This window comes from Pyxicephalus adspersus, chromosome 2 (assembly GCF_032062135.1).
Source record: "Pyxicephalus adspersus chromosome 2, UCB_Pads_2.0, whole genome shotgun sequence".
Classification (NCBI taxonomy): Eukaryota; Metazoa; Chordata; class Amphibia; order Anura; family Pyxicephalidae; genus Pyxicephalus; species Pyxicephalus adspersus.
Window position 1 is genome coordinate 21,885,679 of NC_092859.1, and position 12,182 is coordinate 21,897,860.

The following is a 12,182-nucleotide window of genomic DNA, read 5'->3' on the forward strand; positions in this document are numbered from 1 at the left end:
GGTAGGGGCAGATTTTGGAGATGTTGCGTAGGTGAAAGTGACAGGACCTGGAAATGTTCTGAATATGGGGGGTAAATGAGAGGGCCGAGTCATAGGTTACACCAAACATCAAAGTTCGTGTATAGGACCAGATTTGAGGTAGGGCATTCTCCATTGCTCCACTGACACAATGGCAGGAGTGCAGGAAGCTGGAAAGTTGTGCATTTGAGACCCCCACTCTACATATGGCCATTTTGCCTGAAGCCATCCCTTTTGTGAGGGTTTCATAAATCCAAATGCAGGGACTTCAGTGTATAGCTCCCAACTGTCCCATTTTCGCCAGGATAGTACCTGTTTCTGGGAGCTGTCCTGCTGTGCCAGGGATCTATGTAAAATGACCAGGAGGCGTAACATATAGATTTTCACTATTCCAGGGGACAATAGCTTAGAGAGTGCTAGTTCTCAATACATAGATAATGCAGAGCTCAGCACTCCTCTCTTCCTCCATCAGCTTGTGTATAGGATCCTACAATGGATGATCCATCTATCCAGGGATCAGTTTAATGTGGAGACTGCGGCAATGCTGGAGGATAAATGGATGGATGAATCATCATTCATGGGTGGGTTAACAATAGAATGAATATTTTTATACATGGTGTGGTATCATTATTTCTAGGGCTGTTCTAACCTTTAATGGGAATAAGTAAGGCATGCTATGCACCCCACTACTCATTCCCCGGGGTGGTGGGTAGATATCTGGGAGCCCCCTTAATAATGCCACATTTCATAGATATTTTTGCAAAGACTACTTAATCACGGAAATCTAAAAAAAAAATTGAGATTAAATGGTTCAAGTCAACTGAGCTTCACCTCAATTATTTAGCAAAATAAAATATCCTTTGCAAGGCAATAATTCACCAAGTGAAGAGGCTATATTCCTTTAATAAAATGACTCCATTGCACACATGAAATCAACAATAAAACTTGACAGTATCAGCCTTTGCCAACGAGGGCAGCAATGGCAAAGAAAGGGGTTTCTATTTTTTTGACCACTGACTATACAGGGTGAAATAAATCTTAAAGCAAATGAAGTTATGTGGAAAGAATCCATAGATAGGATCATTCCTGAGGTATGAATACAGATCATGTGCTATAAACATTGTAGATAGATAAAGAATCAGGGCAATAATATACAATTGCAGCGCCATATAATAATGCTGAGATAGCATACTGTAAGAGTTACACTGTGACATCCGAAACGGTGTTATGTCAGCACATTTCCATGTCAGCGATTAGAAAATAGTTTATCTTAGGTTTGGAACTACAAGTGTCAGCATGCCAGCTATCCACAGAGATAAGTGTTGGACCTCTTATTTATCACTCCTATAACTATCTGCCCCCATCACAATAATCATGTTGTCATTTCCTGTGCCCCCAGGTTTTTCTCTTCTCCCTATCTTTCGCCTACATCACCAAATCTCTGGCGCTCACCTATTCTCGCAGCATGATCACCCAAATTGAAAGACGCTTCAATATCCCCTCGAAGCTGGTTGGAATCATCGATAGCAGCTTTGATATTGGTACATTTTACAATATTTTACAGAATGATGGGCTTGGGTTACTGGGGAATTGAGGGGTCCAAATATGGAATGATGAGTCTGGGTCACTAGAGGATCGAGGGGTCCAAACACAGAATGATGAGTCTGAGTCACTGGGAGATGGAGGGGTCAAATTACAGATAGATGGGCCTGGGTCACTGGGTAATTGAGAGGTCCAATTACAGAATAATGGGCCTGGATCAGTGGGGGGTGGAGGGGTCCAGTTACAGATAGATGGGCCTTGATCACTGGGTAATTGAGGGGTCGAATTGCTTATGAATAAGATATCCATGTGCATAAAATGCATAGTTGCCATTCCTGATTGATAATGAATTGATTGTAAGTTGAAATCGATTACCATGTACATGGGTAGCTATAGGCCACTGGGTTGTGATGTAACTATACCTGACAGCCAATAAGATCTGCAGGACAGTCACCTGGCATTTTTTTACTTTTTTTTATTATTTATCAGTTTCACATCCCAGTATAGTTTTTTCCCATACAAAAAAAAAGAATAACACGGAAATCCAATACATAGCAAAGAACCAAATACTGTTTTTGCGTATAAATATTTTCTGTGATTAGTGATTGTATCATCATCAGCACCTGAATATTTCCCTTCTTCTTATTTCCAGGCAACTTATTGGTTATCACTTTCGTCAGCTACCTCGGAGCCAAATTACATCGGCCTAGAATGATCGGCTTCGGCTGTATGATCATGTTCCTAGGCAGCTGTCTGACAACGTTACCCCATTTTATCATGAAGAGGTGAGGATGAAATACATTATTAAAGGAAAACTCTGCTTTCTTTGCATTAAAATAAAGTGTCTGTAAACCGAGAAGAGAAGAGCGCATAATAATTATTAATCAGATGTAAGTAGCTAATATAATACATGTATAGAAATTCCATATCATTAATTCTCTGCATTTATTCATCCCTGCTATAATGACATTGAGTGGAAATGATAAAATTCAATCAAGCTTACAGTGAAATCAGAATAAATAAGACTGAAAGGAAAACGGAATCAGCTTTAAAGATTTTATAAATTTGAATGAGTTATATATATTTTTATATTTATACGGTGTATGCATATGCAACAACCTTACTGGTTTTCTGTTCTACACAGATATCAGTATGAAAGAGCGACGGTGTACACTTCCGACAACATAACGTCCCATACTCAGTTGTGTCTGGCCAATCACAGTCATCCCTCATCAGACCTGGACGTCCCAGAAGGTATCTTCTAGATCCAATTTCCTGAAGGTCAATAAATCCAACACAGACAGACCCTTCCACCAATCAAAAATCACTTTTTTTTCCCTTTTATTTCTATTTTTCTTTCATATCTCTTTCGTTCCTTCAAGCTATGGTTTGTCTTCCTGACAGAGTGTGCAGTTGGCTCCTCCGAGTCCTTAATGTGGATTTTCGTTCTTTTTGGAAATATTCTACAAGGAATCGGTGAGACCCCCATAGAGCCACTGGGAGTCTCCTTTGTGGATGATTTTGCAAAGCTCGAAAATTCACCATTTTATATTGGTGAGTTGTAGATACTGAGAATATTTATTGTGTGTAGGTTTAACAAACTTTAACATTTGTTTGTCTATTTGTGCAAATAAAATGAAAAGTCAGATTAACGGGAACACTACCTTGGCTTTTCCTACTATTGGCATTCATAATTTCACACAGTCGGCTGCCTGAAATATGAACCTATGTATGTTTGTTTACTGGAAACCATAAATCAGGGACAGAAAGCCACATCTAATATCCTCCTCTACTCCTCAGGAATAATACAGACTCTCTCCATCCTTGGACCACTGCTGGGGTCTCTGCTGGCATCTTATATGGCACAGATCTTTGTTGACATCGGTTTCATAAATCTGGGTAATGTCATGTAGGTCAATCCTATTTCTTTAAAATTTGAACAAATGGAGGGCCGGGATTTATGCTATTAAATGCTATTCATGGCAGCCAATGATATTAGAGGGAAACAGTGACATCATTGGGCCCCAAGGAGCATTTATTGTCTCACCATCTCTCTCCATGCAGATGAGGTGTTTATAACCATGACGGATACTCGTTGGGTTGGAGCTTGGTGGATGGGATTCCTGGTCAGCGGAGGCCTCAACCTCCTTGCCTCCATTCCTTTCTTCTTCTTCCCAAAGTCTCTGCCCAAAGAAGGGGAAGAGGGTCTAACTGAATTGAGGGAGACACTGCGTCCGCCAGTAACTGACAACAATACAGAGGCCGTCAAGAGTAAAGAGCTCATAATGCAAGGTAAAATCCCTGTGATGACGCCATGTGCTTTCTTGGAACTAATAAGCCACTGCATTCCATATGTACAAGTGATATAATCCATTACCCACTATAAATCTCGTCTTTCTCTGTTTTTCTAGGATTTGTGCACTTTTTAAAGAATCTGTTGAAGAATAAGGTCTATATGCTTTTTCTTCTGGTCACAGTCATTCAGTTCAGTGGTTTTGTTGGCTTTTTTTCATTCATGCCTAAATACTTGGAGCAGCATTATGGGAAGTCTGCATCAGAGGCCATTTTTCTAATAGGTGCGTGGATGTGAAGAGCTTAGAGACCCTTCAAACCTGGGAAGGAAACCTGGAGGCATCAGAAGCCCTTCATTAACATTTCTTGATGTTTGTTTGTCTTTGTCCTTCCCTGAGGTCCCATCAACTAACCTGTGCTGTCTCCTCAGGGGTGTACAGCCTGCCTATCATTGCTGTGGGCTACTTCCTGGGCGGATACTTCATGAAGAGATATAAAGTCTCCACCTTCCTGGCTGCCAAGATCGCTTTTTTCTCCTCCATAACAGAATACCTCCTCTATATTCTGTCCTTTGCTCTGGTATGCAAGAATGCAGCTGTGGCCGGACTCACCGTCACATATGATGGGTATGAAATGGTGGGAGCACCAATAATGCTATGGGGGGGTCCTGTGTTTTGAGAAGCCTTTAAATCAAATCACATTGGCACTGTCAGAGTTGATTTGGTATAGAACTCACCATCATAGGAGAGGCTGAATTTCTGTGGTTTTCTCTTCAGTTGAGGCAATTAATAAACACAGGCTCAATCCAAAACTTAAGTCTGGGGGTTTATTAAACAAATGCAACCTGCAGGAGGTCCCATAGTCGCATAAATTCTAATCTTGAGGGGTATATATTCCCAGGCCCCAGTCCTCCATAAATTTTCCTTTCTCATCCTTCCACTTCGAGAACTCCACTAAGCTCAATAAACCATTCCGCAGCTTGTTCCCAATAACACCCATGGGTGACTGTTCATCATTCCACTTTGTTGAGGGAAGCCCCACTAGGTCTCCTAGCATTATTGCAGGATTCTGTCTCATAGCACAATGGGCAGGCTTCTCACCTTAAGACTAACTCCTGTGCATGGCTAGTGGATGAAGGTCCTAACCTATTTAGGTCCTAGGCCCAAAGGGCCACACAGGTTCTTTGGTTCATTGGCCCATGGCTCCTCTTCCTTTACTAGAAACTTCCAGGTGTTAAAAACCTATCTTCCTGGGTGCCAGTTGTCCCCATTGGCATACGTATCCATCACTAATGACTATATAAAATGAGATCTGGCAACAGAAGGAGGCATCCAATCAGCCAGCTAGAAACATCTTCAAACTAAAATTTAACTCACAAGCCTCTACCCGAAAGACTATCTCATCCTAAACCCCGGATACTTCATAACTAAAGGGCCCCTACATTTAATTAGTATATAGAAGAGATCAGAATATACTCTCTGCTGTGTAAGTAGAAAGAGAGGACTTTCCTTAGTTACTATTAGTAAGTTTCTGCTCATTGGTCAGTTGAGTCCAAAAGCATTCAGGCTGTCTAATTAAAAAACATGCCACAGAGGCCTTCTGTATAAATTTGTAATAGAAATTTTTTTTTAACGAAATAGTAAAAAGTAGAGGAAAATACATGAAAAAATTTGAAAACTAAAAAATGTCAGGATGGCAGGTTTGGTTAAAATACAAAAAAAAATCCTCATTTGTTTCAGAGTTGAGGGTGTTTCCTATTTGGATAACTTAACAGCGGGCTGTAACCTGAACTGCAACTGTCCTACCGATGTCTGGGACCCCGTGTGTGGCGATAATGGCATGGCTTTTGTCTCCGCCTGTTTAGCCGGCTGCTCTTCATCTAGCGGAAGCGGTCAGGATATGGTAAGTAGTGATGGGCAGAATAATTCTGCAGCAAATTTACTAATTTTGCCTTCGCTAAAATTTTGTCAAAATTTTCATCAACTTTTCACATACATCTGGACAGCTTGGGCAAAGGGGTATTACAAGGAAAAACAATAAAAAAAAAGTATACTATTTTACACCTTGTCCCTCTAAGTCAGTGAATTTTTCAAACTGACAAAGGGGAAGAACAGACATAGAAGCTATTGTCGTGTCCTAATGCACTGAAATTTATTATGAATGAAAGGTGATTCACTGTCTCAGATAGTCATCCCCATTATTCCTGCTCTGATCACTCTAACATTTTGAATTTCCCATCATGTTCTATCTCAGAACACAGCACAAATAGAGAGGATGAAATTACTCTGTAGGAAAACAGTTATATAAATTTGACGGCTTCTTACCTTTTCCCAATCTATCCAAAAATGAACAAAAAAGGTTTGGCATTACATACATAAAAAAAAAATCCCTGCTTTCCCACTGGCTGTAAAAAATGACAAAATTTAGGCAACCTTATTCACCCATTGTGATAGGTTACAAGGAGTTTCTCTCCATCATTCTTCGGGTCATTATTTTTAACCCACACAATAGGTTAAAGAGAGGAATGTCAGCTTGCAGCGTGTGTTGTTCACTTTGACATGTCATGTGCTTCTCTCATTATAAATATTCTTACAGAAATAAATGATTTATGAAATATTAGGGAATTACTGCATGGCAAGAATTAATCAAATAAGAATTGGCTGCTGCAGCTAAGATGTCCAGCAGGTGGCAGAGCTGCTTCAACAATTTCATTGGGTTCTGTGATCCCCAGCCTATGGATAATATAACAAAATTAATATTTATTAGGATTTTTCTTATATTTCTAAGGTTTGAGAGGTTATAAACTTTTTTTTACCTTTATGATTCATTTCAGATTTCTTATATTGTGCTGATAATTTGCTACAAGAATTATTCATTTTATTTGTGTTACAATTCTAAATTTAGGTATGAAGAAAAAATATTTCATACCTAGTTTTTGTTGGGAACTTTTGATTAGTGATGGGTAAATAGGATTAGTAAAGATTCTTGAAGGTCACCAAACCCATCCACTTTAAGTTAACCCTAAAACAGCCATTGATGGGAGCCCTAGGCGACATAGTAGGCAGCATTGCAATTGGCTAGTGTGTTTGCCGGGGTTGTGCCACTTCTTACACCCATCACTGAAATGGCAGTTGGTTAAGTAGAGTCATTTTTTGTTACCTTGGTATAAAATAATATTATTAAATCATTGTTCTAAATATAAAATCCCAATAAACGCTAATCTTCTTGTGGTAGAGCAACCGCACCTGATCCACTTGTCTTCAATTTATTGTTACAATCTAAACTAAAATTCTCTTTTTTAAGAGGGGATAAAAGTTATCTATAGGAAAGATTATATTACATTTACTAAATTCCATATAAATTTGTAGTTTTTTTCTGAGATGGTTTTGTCTTATTATATAATGATATTTCTGCCATTTTACAATGTGTCTCCGGTCATCGCTCTGCAGGTTTTTTACAACTGTAGCTGCGTCCTGTCCTCGAATGCCACCGCTATACTGGGCCAGTGTCCCCGGGAGGAGAAGTGTAACACCATGCTGCTATACTTCATGATCCTCAACCTGGTGTGCTGCTTTATCTACTCCATCGGGGCCATGCCAGGATACATGGTGCTCATCAGGTAAAGGTGCCAAAGCAACAACCTTTATATTTGTTTGATGGGTTAATGCATCCAAATCATGTATTTTGGGTTTGGGTGGAACCTGGTAGATTGAGCCTTCCTTTATGTTTGCGGAATTGCAATCTACAAGCCATGGGCCTACCTTTGTTCCCTGCCATCTGGCAACCCCTTATAATAGGCACAACAAACGAACAAACCTGGGAAAACAACGGCAATATGGTGGGTATCCCTCATAATGGGCACAGTAGAAGACCTAAAAATTTGGTGCAGTGATGGTTGGAGAGATAAAAAGAGAAGAAAAAGCCAGGGGGTGAAGGCTACCAGTATCCATCAGATGATGAAAAATAAATTTTGGTTGGCTTAAACCTTTGCTTTTAAATCTCAAAAACTCAGTATCGGTTCTATTCCGTGATATACTAACCTGGTGTTTATTACATTCCGAACATTAATTGTTGTCACCAGGGGGTAAAAAACGTATTTAACCCACGGCAGCTAGCACATGACCAACAGACATGTCAGCTATAATGCTCAAATCCCCCTTATGGAGGAGGTCAACTGCTGAAAAGACCACTAGGTCACCAGATTGGGGATTTCACTCCTCTATATCAAGCTGTAACCACAACCCCCTATCTATAAGTGACTCTCCCAAGGGGTGAAGAGCTTAAAAAATACATAATACATTTTGTCACTGCAGCTCTTTTTATCTTACATATTCCTACATTGCAATGCAGTAAATGAGCTTTAAAAAGCTCCCCCACTGACCTGTGTAGCAGCAGGCACTGTGGAGCCTTTTTATTCATGTTGTGTTGCTTTATCTTGTCCTTTTTCTATTATACTGAATACATTTTTTGTTGCATTGTTGTTTCTATTGATGTTATTTTCTCCCCTCTTCCAGGAGTCTAACCCCAGAGGAAAAGTCTTTTGGTCTTGGGCTCCATCTCTTAGCTGCACGGGCCCTTGGTAAGGATGCAGCGCTGCCACTTGAGATGACTGTGTGCTGTACTGTGTGCTTTGTGTTTAGGACCTGTAAGGTTGTAGAATATAAAGAACATATTGAAATGCTGCCAGATCCACTATTTTTACAGTTTGAAATTAAAAAAGCATCAATAAGTTCTGCACTGATAAAGAATTAACCAAACATATTGAACTAATATCAGTTGCCAACTCTGTCTTTATATCAGCCCCCCTGTCACTTTATGTGGTTGTTCCTTTATTGTCCCATCACACGTCCGGTATTAGAGCATAATGTAATGCTTAACTGCTGTGATGGTCTGGGACCTCAGAACTGCAAGAAATATCACAAAGTGGCCACAATGAAAAAAAGTTTTTTTAAAAAGAAAGTGTATCTGAATTCATCATAAGAATCTCTGAACATCCAGCCTGTCCACTAACATATAAAAAGGAATCATGTCTCCATGTCCTATGTCAGCAGCCATGGTGTCCACCCAGGAATACCCATAAAGGTGCCAACAGGTTCCATAATTCACTAAGCTTAACTCCAGGCTAGCAGCTGAACACACCTCAAATTCATAAAGTATGAGACGTGTTTTACCCATGCGTGTGATCCAGGCGTTGCTGAATGATGAATGACAATCACCACACTAGTGAGGTCCTATGTTTGGTCCTTCTCCTGTTCTCAATGCCCGAAACATGTTAAATTGTCAGTCCTCTGCTATGTAATAGATCCTTATTGTGGTGATTCAGGTGGCCACCTGAGGTCCAGGTCTTATGAAGGGCCCATGACACTGACGTTGGATCTTGGACACAGAAGGATTTATTATTTATGTGCCAATCACAAAAGTCTTCTCTGATCTGCACACTAAGAGTTTAATTCATAAACTTTCAACATCGGAAAAAGGATCTTTATTGTCCAGCATGTGACTGTAATTTTCAAATCTTTTAAAATTTCAGCTGAAATTTAAGATCCCATTCCTGGTATGAAGCTTTGTGCATTGAGCCCCATGATGTTTGGGGAAACATTTCAATTGGAAAAAAAATCGTTTTTTTTTGTGGCAAGCCTGAGCTCAGACCCCATCTAACAATACAATCTGTCCACCGATGAGAGGCAATCCTATAACTTTATAGAATGAATTTAACAATTCTGTTATTGCAGGAAATGTGATTGTGCTTCTGTTATAGGTGGGATCCCTTCCCCAATATACTACGGGACTGCCATAGACACAACCTGTATAAAGTGGGGGACGAACAGCTGCGGTGATCCAGGAGCATGCCGGATGTACGATTCAGATGCCTACAGGTATACCCAGTGGTGACACCTCCTACGTGACGCCTTTCATGTCACAATATACTGCAGTTTGCATTTACGGATATCAGTCAACTTCTGTGTGTCATTGATTTGTATTGCTGATGTTTCTTGTGTCACACCCAGACATAGAATTACACAAACTGACGGAAGCACCAGGAACGCAATGTTCCTGTCTAATTAGAGAGTCTTTTTGGCTAGTTATACTCAAAACTGCCAAATTTTCTAGTTCAGGCAGATTGAATCCAAACTAAAGTGTACAGGCAAGGTAAGCAATAACAATCAGTCCTAATAGGGTCACAGCCAGTGGTTTCCAAACATTTTGTGTGCACCATTTCTTACATGGGGCAGCATACCCATTGTTGGTGGTTGGTAAAGGTGGAATACTATATTACAATGAGCTGAGCCTCTATTTACATTGTCAACTATTAGCTGTAAGACAATATTAATGTTCATAGTGGGCAGCACCCTGGAAAACAGCCCAATCCCAATGCAACCTTATAAATCGCCAATAGGACTTTTGTTGGCTAATGGGAATGCACTTTCTAGGCTTTGGCTCTAAAGTTGAACATTTTTGAAATCAGTTCAGAGGGGCACACAAAGAAGTATGTTCTGTCTAAAGAATGATAGGTATCTTGAGATTTCTGGTCCTAGGCAGAGGGTTTTTGCTTTTTAGTTGATAAGTTGTCAACACCATCTTGCTACCAGCAGCCAAAGGTTCGCTATGTGTTGAGAGCAGGCACCCTCCATTGTATCCCGTATTACAAAGCAGCATTATTTGGTCCCTGTGACCTTTGCCTTGTATTGTGGCCTGCAGAATAGCGGACTTTGTAGTCCTTGCTACTGGCAGCCTGCCTGACTTGTAAGGTTCCTGAAAGCATTATATCCATAGTCAGTGTGTGTGTTGTTCCTGTATACAGGCCTGCTGTATGAAAACCCGGAATCATCTGAGAGTTCCAAGACTTAGCATGAATCTAAGATTGTTTTATGTCTCTGATTCCTTGGTAGAGCCTCCATTTCTTACATAATGTCCCAAGAATCTGATGAGTGCTTAACCTATCCATGTGTCTCCACAGATATCTGTTCATCGGAATCACCAATGTACTCCGATTCATCTCATACATCCCTTGCGTGTTCATCCTCCTGGCACTTAAACGGATGGGACGTTCCGATGTTGTGGGCTAATAATATCCAGGGATAGAAGTGGAGAAATGGAAATCATTGCAAAATGTTCTGTAAATTCCTACAGGAAATTCAACATCCACCATGGTCACCAAAAGGAGTCACACCACCAAATCCTGTGCATATATAGTAAAGGAAGATGGGTGGACATGTAATTCCAATTGACCATGCAGCTGCTATGGGGCCAGGGGACCAATATATGTCCAGTTATACCATGATCTATCCTGGGACTCAACTCAAGGACAAATATCATTATTTTTCTGAATAAAATTAATGTGAATTGATTTCTGATTCCTCCATCAGACTGCCCTTTGCATATATCAATATGGAGGACACAGCAAGTCACTAAATCTATTAGCAAGTCACTTTCCTGCAGCGACACATACAAACTGGTATGTGTTCTCTCTGCACACATTAGCTACCTTGTTGTTTTTCAGCATTGATGGGATAGTAAATGTGGCATTGACCTCACTGGAAGCACTGTGTGCGTGTTATCTGTCAGTCCATTCTTCTTATTATCTGCTCTTCGTCCCCCCTCACAATGCACAATATTCCCCGAATCATGATCAGAGCAATGTGAGTGTCCAGCCATGGACAGAACTCCCACCAATACCTTGTAATATCAATGTAAATGATTATTTAATTTGCAGCAAATGTGATGATTGATTTCAGGGTCATTACAGAAATGTCATTATACACACCACAGAAAATGAAATATATCTTGTTATGAGAAAGATTACAAGCCGATCACATAACGTTCCTGATGTTATATGAGAATGATATTGGCATAAATTAAAATCGGCTAACAGCAGAGCCAATGAGCCTGATTTATTAAAGCTCTCCGAGGCTGGAAAGGATACTCCTTTGTCAGTGAAGCTGGGTGATCCAGCAAACCTGGAATGGATCTGGTCCAGGATTCAAAACATTTGCTAGCACTCCATCAATTTCACTGATGGAAGTGTATCCCCTCCAGCCTTGGAGAGCTTTAATAAATCAGGCCCAATGTGTGAAGGTGGTAAAGCGTTAGAATGTAAGCTCATCTGGTGCTGAGGCTGATGTGACGGGCTCTCAGTGTTCTCTGTACAGCACTGCAGAATATGTCAGAGCTATATAAATGTATAATAATAATAACGGTATGTTTTTGATAAACATTTACAATCACAAAAACACTCCATAAACACTATTATTACAATAGATAAATAAAGGGAAACAAATATTAGGCTTTCTTGCAAAAACTCCAAACTAAACAAAAACTAAGCAAACCAA

General features: G+C 40.1%; 1 protein-coding gene across 1 annotated transcript; it reads left to right on the forward strand.

The window, feature by feature from the left end:
• Nucleotides 1-1,417: 1,417 nt before the first annotated feature.
• Nucleotides 1,418-11,393, forward strand: LOC140323118 (solute carrier organic anion transporter family member 1A2-like; the record flags this gene model as incomplete). Its single annotated transcript, XM_072399904.1, is given in 13 exon segments — nt 1,418-1,559; nt 2,213-2,345; nt 2,705-2,814; nt 2,965-3,114; nt 3,361-3,459; nt 3,625-3,852; nt 3,972-4,136; nt 4,283-4,478; nt 5,592-5,754; nt 7,302-7,471; nt 8,367-8,431; nt 9,611-9,728; nt 10,811-11,393. Coding segments are annotated over 13 exon segments (1,848 nt in total), but the record flags the coding sequence as incomplete, so codon positions are not given.
• Between the last annotated feature and the right edge of the window lie 789 nt (nt 11,394-12,182).